The following is a 23,976-nucleotide window of genomic DNA, read 5'->3' as shown; positions in this document are numbered from 1 at the left end:
CTGTTTAACTTGGAAAGGGGAGTGCGAGGGCGAGGGGAGTACGAGGGCGAGTTTTACAGAGCGACGGAATATAAACTTTAATTAAAGGGTATAATACAGATGATTTTCCGGAAAAGACAAAAATAAAAGTACTTAAGATTTTATAAAGTTATTGATATTATGATTTAATTCTAATTTTTAATCTTAAACTACCAAAGACTTCAATACGTCAAATTTTGATACTTTTTGGGTTTAGAAATTATTTCCTATCTTCACTTCTATTACATAACATTTTAGTAATTTTAATATAATTACCAATATACAAATTTACAAATAAAGCGATATACACGCTTGGAATAAAATTAGGAAAAAGATAACATTCCTTAAAAAAAAAAAAAAAAAAAAAAAAAAAAAAATGAAATTACGAACTTTGTCTCCATTATTATCTCAAGCTAACATAAATATCTCAAGAATATTGGTCTTTCCCACTAATGTTTTCATGGTAAGACAGTTTCATAACACCATTCCTCAGTTAGTTGGTTATAGGAGATGGAATGAATTGACTAAAAGGGATAGACAGAATTTTATTAGGCGTTACGTTGTATTGTATAAAGAAAAGCACCCATGTAGCAAAAGTAATGTGATGTACAAAGGTTTGGCTAGTGATATGGAAGAACATGATGATACTCCATTTGTTTTTGGTATTATGTATAATGAGTTGATAGATGTAGCTTTGAATAAATCCAAGCATAACGTCAAAGGCGTTGGTCCAATGGGGGATGCTGATTTTTTCAAACTATTATATAAATAATTAACTAAGAGGAAGAATGAAAGTGATGCTAGCTGTTTATCAGATAAAAAATAAAATATATACGCTAGTGAAACATTAGTACCCCAATAACTATAAATAACTATATATACATATTCTAACTTAATACAGAACTTAGATTGTCACTGCTTTCTATCGAATCCATCAAAGAAATGTTATGTAGAATATCTTTTTTACTACTTTCCATTAACGCACCAGTGCAGCCAAACATTTCATTCAGTACATAATAAGCCTTAGAGAAGTTAAAGATAATATCTAATTCACAAACGTTCCCAAAATATTTATCCAATGTCTCAACATATCTATGGATCATTTCTAAAGTCAATAATTCATTGGAATTTTCATCAATTCCACAAATGAAAAATAAACTGGCATATCGTTTATATATAACTTTATGGCCGCTAGACCCAGAATTATTGGTGCCAGTTGTGGCTGCTATAGCTGTGTTTGTTGATGTAGCAACAGTGCTAGTTGTTGTTGTTGTAGCTTCGGTTGTATTATTATATTCTATTATATTACACATTTTAGCTTTACGTGATAGCACAAGAGTACTAATATCCTTTAAAATCCTTTGTTTTTCTTTATGTGTGAATACGTCATACCATTTAATTAATCTTACTTTACCTTGTCTACTTAATAAAAACATATATTTGACGTCAATCATTTTGTAAAATAAGGTTATCGATCTTTATCTTTGTGTTTTGCAAGGTGAATATTATACTATGTAATTTTTTTTTCTTTTTTTTTTCCCCCTTTTCTTTATTTGGTTAGATTTTAAAAGGATGAATCTTTTTTTTTAAAAAAATGCGCTGGATGTAAAAAAAAAAAATTTTTTTCTTTTTTTCTTTTTTTCTTTTTTTCTTTTTTTCTTTTTTTCCATAAAAAACCGAACTTCCAAACAATCCGGGAATTATAAAATAGCCCGTGCATTAATTTTTATTTTTTAATTTTTAATTTTTTTTCTTGGTTTAATCATCAAATGCCATCATCCTCGAAAGAAACAAAAAGAAAGAAAGAAAGCATGCATACCATTTTTAATATTAGCATTAGCTTCAAAGGTACTAAGGGCAAAGAAGTGGCTATTTACATCTATTTTGAATCATTTCAATATTTCTTATTATTAATATTATACTTGTTATGAATAACACAGGTGTCAAAAAAAAAAAAAAAAAAATACATATGTATATAGCGGTGACATGTCTTTTATTTATTCATTTGTTAGTACATATGAGTATATTGGCTCGATGAATAAGCTTTGCGAAGTTATTTCTGCAGAATCAATAGTACTATTAACAAACCACCTCTCATATCCTTATTTTTTTTCCCTTTTTTTTTTTAAGTAAATCAACAGTCATCATCTTGATTAGGTGGAACCCATGGGGCCGGTTTAAAATATTCTTGATCAGCCTTAACATTTTTTATAAAACTCTCCTTGTTATCAGTAAACTCCAATAAATATTCCAATTCTAGCTCGTGCACTTGTCTACCAAGAATAACTAACGAGTGTAAGGGTTCACCAGAATCATATTCACTCAATTCCTTAATCGTACCACTTTTAAATTTCTGCTTGTTAGATCCTAGTCTACTAATAGCAACACATGGTGTGTTTGGTGTGTAAGCCTCTAGACTTCTCGTTTCTTCGACTTCCAATAATTGCTTGCAACATTGGGCGATACTCATATAGCGTGGTGGTTCGTATACAATCCTACCTCTAGCCATGCTTTCCAAATTAGGCTCTTTGACTTTGATGTCTAATAAAACCAATGTATGCAAACCAATTTTTCTATTTTCAAGGACTTTATCATACCATGAATCCGGTTTCCAGGAATCAGTAAAGAAAACCATAGATATGGTTTGTCCAAAATTATACAATTGTAGTCCACATGCACCAGCCGCATTCATAATGCTGGCATTATGAATTACTTCGACTGGAATGTTGCGTTGTTTACATCTTAAAACCAAATCAGTATGAGTAGTAGCACCGAAAACATCACCTACTACCAAAAATGCTACATCTAACTTGTCTGCATCTGCCATGATTTCTTCACAACCACTTTCAACCATTTCTCTATCTGCCAAAGTAACCTTTTTCTCATAAAATGTTTCCAATTCTTCCTGGGTAGAATTCATTAATATTGAGGTATAATGTTCAAGATAAACTCTGGAACATTTCTTCACTGCATTTAAACCACGAACTGTAATATCTTCTGGGTAAGCTAGTCCCAATCCAATTAAATATAGCATTATTAGTTTGATTATTTATTTAAACTATTTTCCAAGAAATGCTAATTGTCGTAGTGATATACATGGATACAGGTTTAAACAAAGTTTGGAAAAAAAAGAAAAAAAAAAATGAAAAAAAAAAATGAAAAAAATTAAAAAAAAAAGAAAAGTAAATATTCAATAACAGAAAGAAGAAGTAATTAACTTGAAGGTCTAACAGCTTTTTTGTTTTTTTTTTATTTTGTTTGAGTTGATAAAATAAAATAGAAAAAGAAAAGAGAAAAGAAAAGAAAAGAAAAAAAAAGGGAAAAAAAAAAAGAGCGACTATTTGGCTAGAAAGGAAAAAAAAGGCGATTATTTGGATAGAAAAAAGAAAAGAAAAGAAAAGAAAAGAAAAAAAAGGTACATTTATGTCAAATAATTATTAGAGCGTACTCTACGTCAAATTTGTAATGCATCGTTCTGTTGTTCTTGATGAGCATCACGATCAAAAATCATTATTTTTAGCTGTATATTTGCCTCTATCTTTAATAATGAATTCTTATCCCCCTTATATTTATCATTCCTATTCTATTAACGGTCATATCATATCTTGTTAGCTACAACTTAATAACTAAGAGTAAGCAATTAAAATATCTTTTTTTTAATTAAGGAAAAGAAAAACAAAAACAAAAATAAAAATAAAAATAAAAATAAAAATAAAAAGCATTCATGACAGAAAACGATCAGAGTCTGTTATTAAAAACTAATATTGCTACTTCTAAACCAAATAACAATACTACTTTTTATGAAAGCTTTTCAAAAAATAATAATGTTAATAATAATACAAATTATGGTGAATTAACAATACCAACAGTAACAGATGAAGAAAGTGATGGTCTGGTATTCAACGCTAACAATAACCACAACCAAGATAGTACTGCCGCATTCACAAGAATTATCAACAAAAATAAAACTCATCCATTTTCCTTAAAACGCATTGTTAAAATACTCACCTTGATGATCTTGGTACTTTTATTTGTATCCTTACTCTTTATAGCAATTGTATTCATATATCCTGCATACAAGAGTATAAACGACGGTATCAAAAATGGTAAAAATAGCGATAACAGTACCTCAACTGATGATGGTTTTCACATAGATGAATACATTTCTAACAGTACTGATATAAAGATAAACAACATGCAATGGCACTTAGTCGATAAAATCAAAACTTTTGAATTAGAAGTGAATGCAAACCTATCATTCAATTATCAACAGTTACCTGAGGAAATTAGTAATAAAAACAGAACGGATAAGTTGCTATTATTTGGGGCCAACTACTTGGTGAAGAATGTTTGTCTTGATGTTGATGATATTATTTTATTTGAAAAAAGCCTGGACGTACATCTCGGTGAAGTAAGAATCAATAAAACTCTTTGTTTTAGCGTTAAAAACAACGATATTACAACATTAACTATTCCAATGGTTTTGAAACCTGACTGGAAAAATCTTTTTAAAGTACTGAAGAAAATAAGTAATGGTGAACAGAACGATTTGGAGATATGGAGTACTTTGAATTTGAATATTTGGAAAAATCTTTTCCTCATACCATTTATTAACAATAACAAAGATAATAGAAACAGGAACAGCAATGCACTTTTTAAACTTCCATTATTGAAAAATTTACGGATAGATTATTTTGATTGGTCAAAATTTATTCCAAATAATCATACAAACGATGATACTAGACTAGGGGGGAAGTTGATAGATCTACTCAGACATCATGAATTTTTAGAAAGTAGTATACAGTTTGATAACTTGGAACTTAGTCGTCTACCTGATAAAGATGTGCCTGGGTTTTTAATGAAACTTGGATTTAATATACCATCGGATATTATCTCGGATAATATAACTAGCGGTGATAATGATATATGGGGGATAGCCAATTCTGTGTTAGATGGGATGTGCTGGGCACCAGTTTTCCCCGATTGTGATGGCAACTTAACAATTAATCTAGAAAATGAAGATGAAAATAGCAGTGAATCATTTTTTAAAATCAGCTTTGAAACAGAACCTACAGATTATGACGCTACGGGTCCACGCGACGCCAAAGGATTTATTACTGGGCAAGTTAAGGGAAACTTGCCACCAAGTTTACTTTTAAAAGTATGTGATTCCAATGAAGAAGACGTTATAACACCAATGTCGAAGTTATTAGCGAATATCTTCAATGCCACCGAGCCCTTGCAACTAGGTGTATATCCTTCACTTTCCCCGCACAATGTTTTCCCATTGAATTTAAATTTTTCCTTGAATTCTTCGGATATTATTGAAAACGTTGGAGTCTCCAATAATTTACGTATAATCAGAAATCCCCCACCGGGAAATGACAAAAATAGAGGTCAATATTCTATAACCGGGAATGCTTTTGCTAATGTTGCAATTGGCTATATAAGTAAAGATTTTGAAGTGAACATTAGGAAACTAAAAGGCACAACACGTATTTTTGATACACAACACCAGCACTTTATGAATTTGAATTTGAATGTTTGGGAAGATTGTACCACAAGACAATTGGCTGACAAGCATGATGGATTAGGTTTGAAAGTTGAATTCCCATTGGATAATAGTGAAATTCAAATAGTTAATAATAAAATATTTGGTAAATGTTTACAAGAGTTGTTTATACATGGAGAATTTCCTGTTTTAATCGAAGGCATTTTAGATTTAATGATAGAATGTGAGCAATTGACTGACGGTCAATTGATTTTAACTGGTATTCCTGGCGAAGGTAAGACCAAGATTAAAAATTGACTTGTTCAAAAGATTTGTTTTGTCTATTATATGACATAAGGTGTTATTGTTTATGTTGGGTGATTATTTTATGGATTGCAAAATTATATATATATATTTATATATTTTTGTTTTTTTTTTTATTTTTGCTGTTGCTACGTTGATAGATCATTGGTTTTATTTTTGCCGAAGTGTGTCTCATCCGATATCCGAATTGATGCACTTTTTTTTTTTTTTTTTTTTTAGGGTGTGGTGCGATTTATATTAAAATAAAGAATAAAAAAAAACGTCTTGGTTATATTTATTTATTTATTTATTTTTTTTTTTTTTTTTTTGATCAATGTTTAACAATAATTCCGAAATAAACATATTCATTTATTAATAATTATCAAAAAAAAAAAAAAAAAAAAAAAAAAAATAAATATATATTAAAAAAAAATATGAGTACCATCAAGAATAATACCATTGACACTAACAGTGACAAATGGGATATAGTAATATCCTCTTTACAAGATATATATAATGCTAATGAAGTTATACCTTTTGACTATCAAAAGAATCAAAACAAAGGTTATTATTTAGAACATAAAGAGAATATAGTAAGAAGTAAGAGAATATTAAACGAAGTATTGGAAAACTTAAATGATATAATTTCTTGTAGTAATAATCATCCAAGGGATATCAGTACCAAGAATAATGACGAAATAATCGAGGGTAACGGTGCAAAAACTGATGCTGTGCTCGTTAACACTTCCAGTAATAATATAAGTAACACAAATACTAGCAATAATTTCAACCCAATACCATCTAGGTATGGCAGTAGAAGAGGCATTACAAGAACTAAGTCAGGTAAAATTGAAAAGTTACCACCATTAAGTAATAACACAGGCAGCAGTACGGTAAAAAACAAAGATGACACTAAAATCAGTCACGAAAATGCAGATATGAAAAATAATACTAATAATAATAATGGCAGTAAAACTATTAATGGTGTTACTAATGTTCATAATGCGTTAGATTTTGCAAACACAAATACTAGAACGGGTAGGAGATACTGGATTAGTGAATATAATCCCAAAGAACCAATAGTATTAGGATCGCAAGTGGGTTATAAACCAAGTAAGAAAAATTCACCGATTACAGACTGGTTTCAATGTGAAGTTGTTAAAATTAGTGCTGATGGTACAAAGTTTGAGGTTAGAGACCCTGAGCCAGATGAGTTTGGCAATAAGGGAAGAGTGTACCGTTGTACTTGGAAAGAAATTATATTGATACCAGATATTAGTAAAAGTAAAAACGGTTCACTACGCAATTATCCCAAAAATAAAAAAGTTTTGGCTAGATATCCTGAAACAACAACGTTTTATCCAGCAGAGGTTTTGGGTGTAATAAATGATGGTTATAATGGTGTGATGTGTAGGTTAAGGTTTGAAGGGGAAGAAGAAGTCAATAAAGAAACCTTAGTAGAAAGAAGGTTGGTATTACCATATCCTGATAGACATCATCTGTAAGATAAATGGAACTTGTAACCATTTTAGAAGTGAATAAAAAGTATAAAAAAAAAAGATAGTTTATTATAGATTTTAACTGTGTATGTTTTTCCTCGTCGCGTCTTAGTTTTATTTTTGTTTTTCTCCCTGGACGAGAAAATGGCGCGCTCTGCGTTTGTTTGTAAGGAGTTGGATGACTACGAAAATTGTAAAATTCGCTTTACTTTTTTTTTTTTTTTCCAATTTTTTCTTTTTTTTCTTTCTTTTTCTTTTTTTCTTACCAACGAATTAAAATTTTCTTTATAAAAAAAATTTTTTTTTAATTGTTTATATTTTTTTTTTTTTTTTTTTTTTTTTTTTTCCTTCTTTTCCTTCTTTTTTTATTTATTTATTTATTTATTTTATTTATTTATTTATTCACCTATTCACTTATTTAATTAACAAAACATAACACTTTTTTTTTTCTTTTTTTTTTTTCGTCTATTACTCTTCCACTTCAACCTAACATCACTAGTGTAACGTATCTCCATCAACTGTACACATACAAATAAACATAATGGAAGGTGAAAGAAGATATAGTAGGGATTACGAACGTTCTAGGTCTCGTTCACCAGCTCGTCGTAACTATTATGATGATGATGACAACAATACCGGTAACAGCAACAATTATCGCAACAATAGAAGAGACGTTAGAAGAGGATCAAACAATGGATTTGGTAATAGATCCAGAGGCAGAGGAGACAGGTATCATAACGATAGATACGATTCTAGAGGAAGGGGAAGTGGTGATGACAATCAATTTGAAGACAGAAGAAGAATGGGGGGAAGAAGAAGAAGAGATGATGGAAACAGAGATAGAGGAAGAGGTAGATTTAATCGTGGAACCAGATCCAGATTCAACGATAGAGATGCACCACCGCTAGTGGAAGGTGCGTCTTATGAAGATAAAATGAATAGAAACTATGAAAACAGTGTTTTTGTTGGAAATCTTCCTTATGACTGTACGGGGCGTGACTTGGAAGAGCATTTTTCTAAGCTTGGGAAAGTTATTCGTGCAGATATTATTACAAACCGTGGTCGTCATAGGGGTATGGGAACTGTTGAATTTGATAGCAGAGATTTAGTTTCGGACGCAATTAAAAATTTTGACCGTTCAGTTTTTATGGATCGTGAAATATTTGTGAGAGAAGATAATCCGCCACCACCATCCCTATCGAACTCAAGAGAACATTATGATGACAATTCTAATTACAACAACGATTATAATGTTTATCCTGATTATAGAAATAATAACAATACTAAAAGTAATATTAGTCGTAATCCTAATAGCAATGGCTTTGAATTATTTGTTGCCAATTTGCCCTACAGTATAAATTGGCAGGCCTTAAAAGACATGTTCAAGGAATGTGGGAATGTTACCAGAGCAGATGTTAATTTGGACAATCAAGGAAGGTCTAGGGGGTTTGGAACAGTGTACTACTATACTAGAGAGGAAGCAGAAGATGCCATACATAGATATAATGGTTACGAGATGGAAGGCAGAAGGCTAGATGTACATAAAGGGAAATATGGTTGGAATAATAGTGACGGCAATGATGATGATTATGCATTTAACAATAATGGAGGATATGATAGAAATAGATCAAGGAATTACCAGAATTCTAACAGCGATGGTGACCTGTTAATGCAAGATGCTGGCAATATCAACAATGATATTGGTACTGTTAAGGGTGCTGTTGGTGCTGATGATATGGGTGATGAATCAAACAATAACAATAGACCTTTTAAAAATGAAAACACTGAATTTACTGCTAAAGCTGGTCCAAACGGTGAGAAGAGCGATACTCTGTACATTCAAAATTTACCGTCATCCACTGCTACCACTGACTTGTATGATTTATTTGAAACCATTGGGAAAGTTAACAGAGCTGAATTGAAATACAATGAAAGAAATGAACCAACCGGGGATGCTGTCATTCAATACGAAGATGTTGATAGTGCTGAAATATGTATAACTAGATTAAATAAATATGTTTATGGTGGTTTAGAGTTGAGTATTAGTTACGTTAAGTATGATTAATAAAGTAAAAATAAAGCAATACTATTACTACTGCTAATATTGATAATAATAATAATACTGATAAAAAAAGAAAGGAAGAAGTGGAGTGCATTTTTGCCTATTGTACTTCATATTATATATTTATGTACCAATAAGTACTGAGGTATTATTGTTATTAATACCGTTCTTAAGTACGATATAATCCTCGTAGTATTTTTAATAATCTTGTTTGATATATTTGAAAATATTTTTTTTTTTTTTTTTTTTTTTTTTTGGTCCAAAAAAATTTTTCAATATTTTTCTTTCCAAGTTTTAAAAGCTTTTTACAATGACTTTTTAAATTTAGATTTAAAAAAAAAAAAAAAAAAAAAAATTTTTTTTTACTTCTGTTTGTATCTTTCTAACTTTTTATTTTTTTTTTTTTTTTTTACAACATACACATTTTATTGATATCTATTAACCTATACACTCACTACTCATAAGAAATATCTACAGGGATATCCGCAGAAATGACTTCCAAATTATATATCAATGAACAAGTTGGTATTGATGACACCAAGAAAAATAATGGCTCCAAAGAGTTACCATTCAAAACACCAGCTTATGCTTTATTCAGTGTTGTTGAAAAGTCTTTAGAAGCTACTACTAACAAAGAACCAGAGTTACTAGTTTTTAAGAAAAATGAAGAAACCCCAGAAGCTGGACCAGATTACTTCCCAATTACTGCTAGTGCTTTAAAGAAAGCCCGTAAAGGCTGTGAAGGTCTAAAAAAAAAGGCTATTAAAGCTGCCTCTGCAACTGAGCAAGTTACCAAGAAATTAGAAGCTTTAGATTTTAACCAATTAAAAGAAGATAAATCTTTACCAAAGGCAAAACCTTTTAAGATCATTAAAAGTTATAATGCTATTGACGAAAGAGTCAAAATTTCAGGTTGGGTTCATAGATTACGTAACAAGAAATCCTTGTGTTTTCTTGTTTTAAGAGATGGTACTGGTTACTTACAATGTGTCTTAACGGGTGACTGTGCTAAAGCTTCTGCCAACCTAACGTTGGAGAGTACCGTTTCCCTCTACGGTACCATTAAAAAGTTACCAGAAGGTAAATCTGCACCAGGGGGTGTTGAATTATCTGTTGATTACTTTACTTTAATTGGATTGGCTCCAAGCGGAGACGAAAGTTTTACAAACAAAGTTCAAGAAAACGCTGACCCTTCTCTTTTATTGGACCAGCGTCATTTAATGTTGAGAGGTGAAACATTAAGCGCAGTTATGAAGGTCCGTGCCTCGTTGTTAAGGTCTGTTCGTAGGTTTTATGACGAAGAGGGTATAACCGAAGTTACCCCACCATGCATGGTCCAAACTCAAGTTGAAGGTGGTTCCACTTTGTTCAAGTTAGACTACTATGGTGAAGAATCATTTTTAACACAATCTTCCCAATTATATTTGGAAACTTGTTTACCAAGTTTGGGTGATGTTTATGCTATTCAAGAGTCTTTTAGAGCTGAAAAATCACATACAAGAAGACATTTGAGTGAGTATACTCACATTGAGGCTGAATTATGTTTCCTAACATTTGACGAGTTGCTATCACACATTGAAAAATTAATTGTTACTGCTATTCATTATGTTTTGGAAGATCCAGTTGCTGGGCCATTAATTAAACAGTTGAACCCAGACTTTAAGGCTCCAAAGTCTCCATTTATGAGATTGGAGTATAAAGACGCCATTAAGTGGTTACAGGAACATGGTATTAAGAATGAAGAAAATGAGGAATTCAAGTTTGGTGATGATATTGCTGAAGCTGCTGAACGTAAGATGACGGATACTATTGGTGTTCCAATTTTGTTGATTAAATTTCCAGTTGAAATCAAGTCCTTCTATATGAAGAAATGCATTGATGATCCACGTGTTACTGAATCCGTTGATGTTTTGATGCCAACCGTTGGTGAAATCACTGGTGGCTCTATGAGAATTGATGATGAGGAGGAGTTGATGGCTGGTTTCAAGAGAGAAGGTATTAACCCAGAACCATACTACTGGTTTACGGATCAAAGAAAATATGGTACTGCTCCACACGGTGGTTATGGTATTGGTACTGAACGTATTTTGGCGTGGTTATGTCAAAGATATACTGTTAGGGATTGTTCATTGTATCCTCGTTTCAGTGGTAGATGTAAACCATGATTATCGTTGATGTTTTAATTAAGCTATATACATATTATTACTTAATGATTTACTCATTGTCTTTTTTTCTTTCGTTTTTCTTTTGTTTTTCTTTTGTTTTTCTTTCGTTTTTCTTTCGTTTTTCTTCAAAAAAAAAAGAAAAAGAAAAATAAAGAATATTCTTGTTAAACGCTAAATGTAATAATAATATACTCCTTTAGCTACACTTGTATTTTAGACATATAATATGAATTAATTAACATATTTTTTTTTTCTTTTTTTTTTTTTTTTATCTCCGTACGAATGTATAAGTTGTTGGTATCTCAAATGGTTAGTTATAATGGAGGGGTGCAATTATTCAATATCTCTTGGTTGGAATTAAGTTGATCTTGTTATGATTACTTTCATTCAAGACATTTACATGTTGGATTTGGTTTAAGGCTGCGTTGTAAAATCGATGAGCATATCGGATATTAGCGGAGATAATAAGAGTCACAGTTATATAAAAAAAAAAAAAACAATTTAAACGGAAAAAGAGAAATTTGTAAAATAAAAATGGAATGGCAGGAAAAAAGATAGAGCGATGAACTAATAATTATGACATTTGGTTAATTTACCTCCGTATTTACAGTAATAAGAGATGTTCTTTTCCCCTCACTATTCACAATTAATATACAAATTCTCGGAATTAACTTACAAAAATAATAGGTTTCAAATGATCATTTTGACACTTGATTATTGAAAAAGGTTTAGTAGTCAATTTCTTGATATTTTGATGTTTAAAGCAATTAGTTTGTAATATATATAAGTGGCTAATGAAACATTTAAAAAAAAAAAAAAAAAATAGAGTGGCAAAGACAGTTTTTCTTTATTCATTATTACCATTATTGTTCTGGTTGTTGTTGTTGATTTTGATTAAATAATCAATCAGGAAACGGTACAAGTTTCTTGTTATCTAATAGTTAAAAGCGCAATGTTACATATTATAAAGACAAAACCAAGTTGGGCAACTAAGGGCCAAAAAGAAAATAAAACCCGACAAGATAATGTCCACCAAAAATCAGATAGCACAGAAAAAAAAAATTTTGAAATAATAATTAATAACTCTAGTGAAGAACAAGCAATAGGTCAAAAGAGTGCAGCTATTCCTGACGGTGGTTATGGTTGGGTAATTGTTGTTGTATGTTTCCTAACAAGTTTTTGTTGTTGGGGTGGGAACGCAGGATTTGCAGTATATTTAGCAAATTATGTCACAGAAAATACTTTTAGTGGTACCAATCTGGATTACGCTGCAATAGGTGGGTTGGCTTTTGGAACAGGTTTGCTATTTGCACCAGCTATCACATACCTAATTGGTTTACTAGGAAATAATGTTGTTATGTTTATTGGGGCATGTATACAACTAGCAGCCATGTTGTTGGCTAGCTTTTCTACAAAATTATGGCAAATATATTTGACACAAGGCGTTTTGATGGGGTTTGGTTTAGCGGTTGCCTTCACACCCGTCCCCCCTGTGATACCACAATGGTTCGACAAAAAAAGAAGTTTAGCAATGGGTTTAGGTGTTGGTGGCTCTGGTGCTGGTGGAGTAATGTTTAATCTAGCAATGCAAAAAATTCTTCAAGTAAAATCAGTCAGGTGGGCATTAAGAGCCCAAGCCATTATATGTTTTGTATTATTAGTTCTCAGTTCCGTCTTGATTAGAACTAGAAATGCACATATTAAGCCTGTTTTCAAGTTATTTGATAAACAAATTCTAGAGTTTCGAGTGTTTTGGGTTTTTGTTGGATTTTTAATCTTCTCTATGTTTGGTTATGTTGTAGTGCAGTACGAGTTGGCAGATGCAACAATGTCACTAGGGTATTCAGCATATCAAGGATCTATAGCTAGTGCGTTGATTGCGACTGGAGCCTTCTTCTTGAGGCCAGCAATGGGGTTCTTTAGTGATAAATTCGGTTGTTTAAGTGTAGGAATTATAGTATATTACCTCTGTGGTATTTTGACTTTGGCAATGTGGATTCCTGCCAGAAATTTAGCCACAATCTATGCATATGCTATATTATGTGGTGGATTGATGGGATATATTTGGGGTTTTATGGGTGCTGTCATACCAAGAATGATAGGGTTACGAAAAGCAAGTGTTACTTTTGGTATGTCCTGGATGTTTCTTGCATCATCTGCAATCGTTTCACCAATCATTGGTTTGGCTGTAAAACAAAACAATACCCATGAGCCTCTGTCCTCAAAAAATCACAGAAAATCTGAATATATCTATGCAGGTGTCTTTGCTGGATTAGGTTTTATTTGTTGTGCCACTTGTTTGGTTTTCGTACGTGGATATATAATTGCTAGAGATATATTGATAATGCTAGATGAGGAGTCGGATGATATAGCTGTTGATGTTAATGAGGATTTATTGAAGTACAAAGTACCATTTGCACTATGGATGAAACATTTGTTTACCATTAAAACCAAAAACAAAGTTTAATAGTAATATGTGTATATATGTTTATTTATGTTAAGCTTAACCTAGGTAAAAAAGATAAATACAGCAGCATCACTATCATCATCGTGAAGAGAGGTGTTTTTTTTTTTTTTTTTATTTTGTTATTAGAAAAAAGGAGGTGAAGTGGAACTCTCGACTTTTATCAAATTATAAAAACGACATTGGATAAAGTCAGTTATTGGCTTCATTTTGGGATTGATAATATTTGTAAATTCTATTTATTTACCGTTTCTGAAGGTTAATGTGTGAAGTAAAGGTAAAAACAAAGTGTTTTGATTTCAAACCAAATGTGTTTAGAACTATTGACATTTTTCTAATCGTTGAAATTTTAGCAAAACAATTTTTTTTTTTTTGTTTTTGTTTTTCCTTTTTATTACTGTGGTTTTATAAAATATATACCGAGAAATCGGCAAGTTGGACCGAAAAGAGAAAATTATCAGGTAATTTCGCCAAGGGCTTGAAACCATTTATATTTTTCCTCTTACAAACAATTCATAATTTACGCTATCTTTTATAAATTTGAAGGGAAGTCCCAATGGATTAATGACTCAGATTTATATAAGTTGAAGTATACGGTTATATATTCTGTCTTGTTTTTTGTTTTATTTTTGAATTTTTCTTTTTTCTTTTTTCATTTTTGTCCTTTCCTCACTCTACCTCAAGGAATATATAAATAGATCAACAAATTTATTTATTTCAAAAAAAAAAAAAAAAAAAAAAAAAAAAAAAAAAAAACTTTTTTAACTTTTCTATTTCCTTCTTGGTGTCTCAAATATTATCTCCAAACCCAAATCAAATAAATACAATAAAACTCAGTATTAGTCCAGCTAAAGAAAATGTCCAATAACGACCAGGAATCCAATAAACAAAAATTATGGGGTGGTAGATTTACAGGTGAAACAGACCCACTAATGAATTTATACAATGCCTCATTGCCATACGATAAAATTATGTATCACGTCGATTTAGAGGGTACTAAAGTTTACACAGCGGGTTTAGAAAAGATTGGGTTATTAACTAAACAAGAATTGGCCAAAATCCATCAAGGTTTAGAACAAATTGATGCTGAATGGGCCAATGGTACCTTTGTAATCAATCAGGCCACTGATGAAGATATACACACTGCCAATGAAAGAAGACTGGGTGAAATTATCGGCCGTAACATTGCTGGTAAAGTTCATACCGGTAGATCCCGTAATGACCAAGTTGCCACAGATATGAGATTATATTGCAGAGACATCTTGACTAAAAAATTAATTCCATTTTTGAGAAATTTTATAAACGTTATTATTTCTAGAGCTAGAGAAGAAATCAATATTTTAATGCCTGGTTACACACATTTACAAAGGGCCCAACCCATTAGGTGGAGTCATTGGTTGAGTTCTTATGCCACTTACTTTACTGAGGACTACCTTAGATTAACTCAAGTTCTTGAAAGATTGAATAAATCTCCTATAGGTGCAGGTGCTCTTGCTGGTCATCCATACGGGATTGATCGTGAATTTTTAAGTAAAAATTTAGGTTTTGCTGAACCAATTGGCAATAGTTTGACAGCAGTTTCTGACAGAGATTTTGTTATAGAAATTATGTTTTGGTCTTCCCTGTTTATGAATCATATTTCCCGTTTTTCCGAAGATTTAATAATTTATTCTACTGCCGAATTTGGTTTCATTTCCTTAAGTGATGCATATTCTACTGGATCATCATTAATGCCCCAAAAAAAGAATCCTGATTCATTGGAATTATTGAGGGGGAAATCAGGTAGAGTTTTCGGTGAAATGTGTGGATTTATGATGAGCATGAAATCAATTCCATCCACCTATAATAAAGATATGCAAGAAGATAAAGAACCGTTATTTGACTGTATGACTACTGTGGAGCACTCTATCTTGATTGCCACAGGTGTTATTTCCACTTTGAAAGTTAACAAGGAGAAGATGGAAGCTAGTTTGACAATGGATATGTTGGCTACCGATTTAGCAGATTATTTGGTCAGAAAAGGTGTTCCATTCAGAGAAACCCATCATATTAGTGGTGAGTGTGTAGCTTCCGCAGAAAAATTAGGTTTAAGTGGGATTGACAAGTTGAGTTTGGACCAATTTAAAGGTATTGATGCCAGATTTAATGAAGATGTATTTAATGTTTTTAATTTTGAACAAAGTGTTGAAAGAAGAGACGCTATTGGTGGTACTGCTAGATCTGCAGTTTTGAAGCAATTGGGTAATTTGGAAAATAAGTTGCAATAGAGTATATATACACTTGTCCAAAAGGGGGAAGGAAACTATTTAAAAAATAATTAAATTAAATTAAATTAAGTTTAATTAAGTAATTAATTAATTGATTAATTAATTGATATATATAAATAGTCATAATAATAAATAAATAAATAAATAAGTTACAGAACTATATATCATCACCAAAATATGGGTTTGGATTAGGGAAAAATAAGTCAGTGTTAAAAAGATCTTGTAGCATTGTCGGATCAAATCTCCCATAATTAGCGTTACTTGGTGTTTCGATGCTATGATTGTTAGAGGTAGTAGGGTTTGGTTCCGTAACAAGCCCATTGCTTGTTCGTTGATCACCATTACTATCAATATTATTAACTCTGTCGACGTTTGTCGCGCTTTTACTAATCTTGTTATCATCATCTAACACACTATTATCATTTACAACTGCCTTGCGTTTTTTTGGATTATCCGCCTTAGCATCAATATTAGTTGCTTGTCCTCTATGGTAAGTCGGCGGATTCACAATAGCAATATTTTTCAAGTCCTGGATCTTTTGTAAAACATGGGCCCTTAGCAAGTATTTATTATTAAACAATTCGTCTAAGCCAACACCAGCCGTAGCATCGTATTTATAAATAGGGTTGTCCCCACCAGAAACATGTTCAGATTCTGATGGATAATATTTAACTGATTGCAATGGTTTTCTAATACCATCCTCGGAAAATTGGAATTCACTCCCAATTTTTAATGTTTTTTGTTGTTGCTGTGATGGCGATTGCTTCAAAGATACATCTCCCTCTTGAAGTTCAGCAATGCTTTGCTCAAATTTTTGCCCGTCGTTAGAGACAGAAGCTGGTATACATTCATCGAAAATCGATTCAGTTTCCCGCGGTTCTTGTTGTTGTTGTTGTTGTAAAATAGGATGTAAATTATCTGTAAAACCAGACTCCTTTGACCAAAATAAATTGTTGTTGGTTTGATTTAGTACGGTGTTAAACCAAAATTGGTCAATTTCATCAATGGGCAAGTTCATTTGTGTTTCAACCGTAGTGGGTGTGATAGAAGAGGAAGAGTCATTCTGTTTTGCCTGTTGCTTACCCTCAAAATCTTCTGATTCGATAGCATCATCAATCTTAGGAGGACAATTACTATGAGGGTCACTGAAAGAGCTGGTAAGATTGTTAAAAGTTGAACGGCTGGGGCTTTCTGGTTTATTATCGCAAGATATACCTGTAAAAGAAGTAGCGCCATTAGCCTTATCAGGTTTTTTTCCGCCCCCGATACTTTGACCATCAATATTATTTTTATCCATATTTGTTGAAATAATAGGTTCGGAACTTCCGCTCGAATTTTTCTTTTCCCTTTTTTTTTTAGTTTTCTTATTTCTATCAGTATTCTTAGCTCTCTTTGTGGCGATATTCATGAACGATTTCACATCTACATCTCTAAAATTGTAAGCTTCTTCGATTTCTGCGGGCTCCATGACATTAGAAAAAATATTCCATTTGACGGATGACAAAATCGATAAAATTTCTTGAAAATCTTTCAGGCTGTAATAAAGAAATGTATTGTAATAAGGTAATGCTTTAAATGGATTCAAATCGTGCGCAGTGGGTATATTGGAGAAATCCTGTCTGTGTTCGTTATTAATCTCTGAAGACCTATCAAATATATTATTTTTTTCATCACTCAATAACGAAAACATAAAACGATTGCCCTTAGACATTCTCCAAACTTGGAAGTATTTTTGGCTCAATAGACGTGTAATACTGTTCACATAGGCCAACTTACTAATAGCACAACCAATAATTTTAGCAACGGTCGGAATTATCTCATCAAAATTTTTCTGATCTTTAAAGTTGACTCTTTGGTCTGGAACATTTATGTAATTGTAATGCAAATGTAGTAATCTCGAAAGTAAAACGTGCAACCCTTGAATGAATCTAATTACCATATATTCACAGCTTTGGATAATCAAATTTTTTGAGTTTTTCCCAAAAATCTCCTCAATTTTGGATTCACCCTTTTTGGTAGAATCATAACATAGTATCAAGACTGGTTCGATCTCCACATACAAGCCAACAAATTTTTTTAGATAATGATGCAACAATCTGATGAGATGTTGTGAAATATCATTTTTTGGATCATTGTAATTGCACTCCTTGACATTAATATTATTGTTATTCTTATTCTTAATCAATGTTCCAATATGTTTATCAATGTGAATAAACATATGTACGTAAACCATAAAAATTAAGGAATTACAATCCACAAACGTTTTAAAGCAATTAATCTTCTTAACGCTGCTGGGCAAGTCAGTAATCGGCATGTCAACAATAATTTTCAAATTGGAGCCATATTCCCTTCTGATAAAATTATCCAATTTGTTTACGTTAGATTGCAATTCAATTAAGGAAACTTTGCTTCTTTTGTTGGTGATTGAATTTAAAACATTTCTACAAATTAAAGTCATTTGGAAGTTTTTCTGAAAGTTACAAACAACTACGTCATCCAGGTGTGGATTCAACACAAAATTTGGATACTCTCCGGTTGCTGGGTCCATTTGATACTCTGGCAATTTAGTATCAAACGTGGTGATATCAATAGAAAATGTGTTGCCTGTATTTAAGGCCTCATAAAAATCAAAAAAATATATGATATACCAGCACTTTCTCCATTGGTCAACATACATCGCATAATCTTTAACCCAATTTGATTTAGCAACATCTGTGTTTAAACCAATGGAGGTGGCAATTTTAACCAATAGCCCAGTAAATGTTTCAGAATCTGTACCATCCACGATGTCGCCATCATCCTCAGCAAACCGACGATAAACTCTCAATAAAAGGGCGCAGTGCAACACTGGCAAAACGCCCTTTCGCATCATCTTGAAAAGGTTCAAACACATCTGAGCAACGTCAATAAATTCTTTGTCAATTGGATGGGATATAATAAACCTTTCTTCTTCAGTCTTGCACAGATCAATGGATTCGGGATATGACATATAAGATAATCTTAATACGATTAACAGTGATCCTAACTTGGATATATCAAATCTTTTGTCTGCATTGACTTTGGGTTGTTGGTCCGACGATGTATCTAGGCCAATAATTGTCTGCATAACCTCTCTAAACCAATCTTCGTTTAATATTGGGAAAAGCCCATGAATTGGGGACCTAAAATAATTATCAATGTGCATCCATATGATTTTTGAAGAGGGCAAAATAGATCTAATTCTCATTAAAACCTCTAATTCTTGTTTACCCTTGGAGATACTATTTTGACCAAATATCATTTCCGGAACCCTTTCAGTAACAGTTTTAGATGAACTCGCTGCTTGGCTATTTCCATTAGTACTGATATTATTGCTCTGTTCTTGTATCGCGGTTAAGACTGAATCTAATGTTCTCCACAAATATAGATCTTCATCGGGTGTTTTTCCAGTCGAAGTATTCCCTTTAGCCGTTTTATCATCATAGTTATCACTGTTATTGTAAGCTGCAAGTTTGTTGCTAGAACCTGAAATGCTATTATCGGCGTTATCCGTCAAAACACCGTGCTCAGATAAACTTTTCCGCATTCCTTTAGTATTAGAGGAAGCAAGAATATTTGTAATTGGGTTTGTCGAGTTTTGAGATTTCGTATTCAGTATTTTTATATCTGGAGCGGAGTTACTTTTAAACTCAGCTAATGTTTTTTGGGAAGAGTTTGAGGAATCTCTTAAAGTGTTGTCTTTTGCGGTTAACGTGGCAATAGTATTTGATCTGCCAGAAATATTTGTAGAAAAAAAATCATTTTTGTTGCTATTTTGTGAATGTGGTTCAGAGTTTAATCTGTTTCTATTCCCTAGATGGTTGTGTTTATTTATTAGGTTCTCCACAGACAATGGGTTATTAGCAATCTTACCCTCTTGGAAAATAGAATCCATTTCATCCAAGCCTTCATTTTCTAATAGTTTTTGTTCAAAAACCGTCTCCACAACTTTACCACCCTCGCCTTTAATTTGGAGATCCGATGTGTTATCAGGCACATTGTTGTTGTTACTATCCTTATTAGTATTATTACTACTGTTGTTAATATTTTTTTTCCCACTATAGGGGCTCTCTGTCTGGTTTACGCTAGACATTATCGAATTTGTTTCGTTGTTGTATTCGGTTCTGTTTGTTTTATTTAGCATAATTTCTTCCTTGTGCTGAGGAGTACTATCTACTTCGTTGTTAAGACTCTTCACATTATCTGTCTTGCCATAATTTCTATAAGCCCCTCCTTCTTCTTCTTCTTCTTCTTCTTCTCCTTCTTCCTCTTCTTCTTCAGAAACATTATTTTGTTTGCAATTATTGGTATTGTCCTTGTCCACAGTAATAACAGTCTCTTCTGCAGTTGTTTTATTTTTTTTTCTATTAGAAACGATGAGTTTATCATCAATATCATCATTTGTTCTTTTTGATCTAGTGTTATAGGTCGTAACATTCCCCCTATTAGAATCATTCCGTTGCTTCGTTGTAAAATTATCTCTTTTATTCAGTATGTTGTCTTCAACACTTAATGAATTTTGCATATCTTTGCCAGTATTTATGGAATATTGTTTTTTCTTTGTACAATTGTTGTTTCTATTGGTGTTACTATTAGTGGTGGAATGTGGTGGAATGATAGATAATTCGCTGGTAGTTAATGGCGGATCATTGGTAATATGCTCATTGTCATTTTCATTTGCAGTACTACTATTAAAACTATTATTATGAGTCACGCTAATTGGCGATTGGACACTAACTTTCGGATCAATATTGAATTGTTGGGTGATATACCTAGTAGTCACCCTTAGCCTAGCATATTTCTCTTGTGTTTTTGTCTCAAAGCGTCTTGCGATTTCGTGTCTTGTTTTGGTGATCATGGTGACTAATACAAATGCAAATGGGTCCCTTTTACAAACAGATATAAAGGCTAATGGTCCCGAAAACGTTAATCTATTACATAGCTCGCTAACCTGTTCATACCCATCGTAAAAGTTCATTTTGGGAAGGTCTGCTAATCCATATTGAGGGTCAGCCAAAAATAATTCTGGATCATCTTCGCAACTGTCAGTTAAACCGTTCCAGTTGGTGGGGGTATTAGCAGAACTGCTATACTGACTTCTCACTATCGACTGTTGAATTTGTGGTTGATTATAAATTATTGATTCCGGATGGGGTTGACGTTGTTGTTGTTGTTGTTTTTCTTCTTCTTCTTCATCCTCTTCCTGTTGTTCTTGAAGGGAGGCTAATAGTAGATTTTCTAACAGGTCAAACCTATTTTTCAACTCGACGAATTCCTTCAACATTCTTTGTTTTCTAACGCTTCTAAAAACTTTTTTGGAAATAGTTCTGTGGTTCTGGTCCGTATTAAAACTTACAAGTACTTTTCTGGTGTCTTCGACAGTCCGGGAATTAGCAGGCAATCCGTTATCGTGTATATTTTTGTCAGTGGAGCCGTTATTTTCGTTGTATTCCATGACATTGCCGTTTGAATCTGTAGTAAATAACACATTTGAACTGGGAACATAACTTTTGAGGAATCCTGACGATGAAATAGCAGACCCTATTTTGTCCGTACTGTTATTTTTCATGCCACTTTTTGAAGTGGTACCCTTTGCACAACTTTTTGAAAATATTTTTTTGTTGGTGTTATTAATACTATCGACATTATTATTGTTATCAAATATGGGTGCGGGTACTGCAAGATTTTTATTGTTTGTAGATATTTTAATATGTGTTGTGGTTCCATCATCATTCTCAACGTTATGCTTGACAGGAATGGTAGAAGTAGTAGCAGTGTTAATGCCTATTGACTTATTTTCCGTTTTAAATTTAGTATTGTTATAAGTACAATCCATGGCAGATTTATGTTTGACACAAGCTAGACATACCGGCTTTGTCTTATCACATTTAATTTTTCTTTTCCGGCATACTAAACATGATTTACCATGATCTCTTTTTTTACGAGTAGTAGTGGTAGAAGTAATGGATGTATTTTCTTTTGTTTTTTTTACCATTATTGCTTACTTATTTTTCCCTTTTATGTTTCTTTTCTACTTACTTATGACAGTCCATGGAATATTATTGTTGCGGCGGTTATTTATAATAGAAAAGAAACTTTAGATATGTGTTTTTTTTGTTTTTTTTTTTTTTTTTTTTTTTTTTTGGTTATCAAAGAGCCTTTTTTTTTAACAGTTGAAGAATAAAAAAAAAAAGAAAAAGAGTTAATTATAAACTCATTACAAAATATTATGTAAGGTATGGGTTTATTGTTTTTGCCCTGTAAAATACACCAAAGGATGAGATAGCAAACTATCTTTCGTGTAAAATAACATTTGTTGGTCAAAAAAAAAAAATAAAATAAAAAAAATAAAAAAAAAAAATCATTAAGAAAAAGAATAAAAATTTTTTTTGTTTTTTCCATTTTTCTACAAAGTATCAGACAAAGCAAATTTAATGGTCTTTGTTTTTCTGTGTATTCACTAAGTTTAGACCAACAAGAAAAAGTAAGAAACCACCAAAACAAATTCAAGCTATAAAAATATGTTGATCTCGTTTTTATTAAAATCTAGAACCAGTGTTAGTAATAACAACAACAATATTTTCCAGCAAATACGTACTGCTACCAAAAGAGCTTCAGGTTCGAAGACTTCTATGAAAGATTCAGCTGGTCGTAGACTAGGTCCAAAGAAAGTTGATGGTCAATTGGTGAAGCCAGGTGAGATTATTATGAGACAAAGAGGTACCAAATTCTATCCGGGTGAAAATGTTGGCATTGGTAAAGATCATACTATTTTTGCTACTGAGCCAGGCTATGTCAAGTTTTATATGGATCCATTTCATCCAGAAAGAAAATTCATCGGTGTAGCGTTAAAAAAAGAATTAAGTCTACCAACCCCACATTTTGCTCCAAGAGTTAGGAGATTCGGCCATGCAGTTATTACAGATGAGGCACAAGCTTTAAAAGAAGAACAAAGTTTAAGCAGAAAAGAGTTTTTAGCCAAAGATATTATTTTGAAAGAATTAAAAGAACGTGAATTGAAAAGAGATAATCTAAGGAAAACTTTTGCTAAGAGAATAACTAATGATAAAATATTAACGGAGCCAAAGTTATTACCACTGGCCACCGAATATTTATTGTTTTTAAGAACCAGTCTAAAAAATGGGTTCGATTTAAAAAAAGCACAATACAATACGTTTTATCATTTCCAATTTAAATCTAAGTTGAATGGTGAGCTTAGGATTGTAGAAGATGATTTATTAACAGTGAGCAACAATTTAAACAAGAACTACACATTTAATAACAAGTTGGAATTAATTAGAGCCATTAGTGGAGAAGAAAGGTTAAAGGCGAAAAATGAATTGATTGATGAATTAAATAAGCTGCAACCTATCACTAGTAAAGAAAATAAGAAGAAATGTATTAAATTATTTGAAAAAGCGTGTGATCTAATGAGTTTGAGTGAAGAAGTTCATTTACGCAGAAAGTTCTTAAAACCAGTTCAACCAGAGACTGTTGGTGTTGTTTCTGAGGCCTCTAAAAAAACTGTCACCATTAGACGTTATAATTATGAGAAAAGAAAAGTAGACACCATCATCAGGAGCAAAGAAGCATTTCTAAGTAAGATCTGAAGGAGAGTTTCCCCCCTCCCCCACTAATAATTACTTTATATTTTATTTTTACATGTAAATAACCAAGGATCTTTTTAAG

The 23,976-nt window shown here is 32.1% G+C and overlaps 11 protein-coding genes across 11 annotated transcripts; 8 read left to right on the top strand and 3 right to left on the bottom strand.

Moving 5' to 3' along the window:
* Positions 1 to 394: 394 nt before the first annotated feature.
* MLO1 (Mlo1p) lies at positions 395 to 790 on the top strand (the record flags this gene model as incomplete). The annotated part of the gene is made up of 1 exon (XM_046078040.1): positions 395 to 790. One exon carries the CDS (start codon positions 395 to 397, stop codon positions 788 to 790), a length of 396 nt encoding a protein of 131 aa, XP_045934413.1.
* Positions 791 to 905: 115 nt separating this feature from the next.
* On the bottom strand, positions 906 to 1,472 carry APS1 (Aps1p; the record flags this gene model as incomplete). The annotated part of the gene is made up of 1 exon (XM_046078039.1): positions 906 to 1,472. One exon carries the CDS (start codon positions 1,470 to 1,472, stop codon positions 906 to 908), a length of 567 nt encoding a protein of 188 aa, XP_045934412.1.
* Positions 1,473 to 2,152: 680 nt separating this feature from the next.
* On the bottom strand, positions 2,153 to 3,052 carry DPH5 (diphthine synthase; the record flags this gene model as incomplete). Its single annotated transcript, XM_046078038.1, has 1 exon — positions 2,153 to 3,052. The coding sequence occupies one exon, from the start codon at positions 3,050 to 3,052 to the stop codon at positions 2,153 to 2,155; it is 900 nt and encodes a 299-aa protein (XP_045934411.1).
* Positions 3,053 to 3,742: 690 nt separating this feature from the next.
* Positions 3,743 to 5,827, top strand: TAG1 (Tag1p; the record flags this gene model as incomplete). The annotated part of the gene is made up of 1 exon (XM_046078037.1): positions 3,743 to 5,827. The coding sequence occupies one exon, from the start codon at positions 3,743 to 3,745 to the stop codon at positions 5,825 to 5,827; it is 2,085 nt and encodes a 694-aa protein (XP_045934410.1).
* A 419-nt stretch (positions 5,828 to 6,246) lies between these two features.
* SGF29 (Sgf29p) lies at positions 6,247 to 7,317 on the top strand (the record flags this gene model as incomplete). The annotated part of the gene is made up of 1 exon (XM_046078036.1): positions 6,247 to 7,317. One exon carries the CDS (start codon positions 6,247 to 6,249, stop codon positions 7,315 to 7,317), a length of 1,071 nt encoding a protein of 356 aa, XP_045934409.1.
* Positions 7,318 to 7,852: 535 nt separating this feature from the next.
* On the top strand, positions 7,853 to 9,376 carry HRB1 (mRNA-binding protein; the record flags this gene model as incomplete). Its single annotated transcript, XM_046081602.1, has 1 exon — positions 7,853 to 9,376. The coding sequence occupies one exon, from the start codon at positions 7,853 to 7,855 to the stop codon at positions 9,374 to 9,376; it is 1,524 nt and encodes a 507-aa protein (XP_045934408.1).
* A 488-nt stretch (positions 9,377 to 9,864) lies between these two features.
* On the top strand, positions 9,865 to 11,538 carry DED81 (asparagine--tRNA ligase DED81; the record flags this gene model as incomplete). The annotated part of the gene is made up of 1 exon (XM_046078035.1): positions 9,865 to 11,538. One exon carries the CDS (start codon positions 9,865 to 9,867, stop codon positions 11,536 to 11,538), a length of 1,674 nt encoding a protein of 557 aa, XP_045934407.1.
* Positions 11,539 to 12,490: 952 nt separating this feature from the next.
* MCH2 (Mch2p) lies at positions 12,491 to 14,005 on the top strand (the record flags this gene model as incomplete). The annotated part of the gene is made up of 1 exon (XM_046078034.1): positions 12,491 to 14,005. The coding sequence occupies one exon, from the start codon at positions 12,491 to 12,493 to the stop codon at positions 14,003 to 14,005; it is 1,515 nt and encodes a 504-aa protein (XP_045934406.1).
* Positions 14,006 to 14,859: 854 nt separating this feature from the next.
* On the top strand, positions 14,860 to 16,269 carry ARG4 (argininosuccinate lyase ARG4; the record flags this gene model as incomplete). The annotated part of the gene is made up of 1 exon (XM_046078033.1): positions 14,860 to 16,269. One exon carries the CDS (start codon positions 14,860 to 14,862, stop codon positions 16,267 to 16,269), a length of 1,410 nt encoding a protein of 469 aa, XP_045934405.1.
* Positions 16,270 to 16,426: 157 nt separating this feature from the next.
* SCDLUD_003456 (uncharacterized protein) lies at positions 16,427 to 22,282 on the bottom strand (the record flags this gene model as incomplete). The annotated part of the gene is made up of 1 exon (XM_046078032.1): positions 16,427 to 22,282. One exon carries the CDS (start codon positions 22,280 to 22,282, stop codon positions 16,427 to 16,429), a length of 5,856 nt encoding a protein of 1,951 aa, XP_045934404.1.
* A 526-nt stretch (positions 22,283 to 22,808) lies between these two features.
* Positions 22,809 to 23,897, top strand: MRP7 (mitochondrial 54S ribosomal protein bL27m; the record flags this gene model as incomplete). Its single annotated transcript, XM_046078031.1, has 1 exon — positions 22,809 to 23,897. The coding sequence occupies one exon, from the start codon at positions 22,809 to 22,811 to the stop codon at positions 23,895 to 23,897; it is 1,089 nt and encodes a 362-aa protein (XP_045934403.1).
* Between the last annotated feature and the right edge of the window lie 79 nt (positions 23,898 to 23,976).

Source organism: Saccharomycodes ludwigii, chromosome IV (genome assembly GCF_020623625.1).
Source record: "Saccharomycodes ludwigii strain NBRC 1722 chromosome IV, whole genome shotgun sequence".
NCBI classification, from domain to species: domain Eukaryota; kingdom Fungi; phylum Ascomycota; class Saccharomycetes; order Saccharomycodales; family Saccharomycodaceae; genus Saccharomycodes; species Saccharomycodes ludwigii.
Note: the sequence above shows the minus strand (reverse complement) of the source record. Positions and strands in the feature narration are given on the sequence as shown.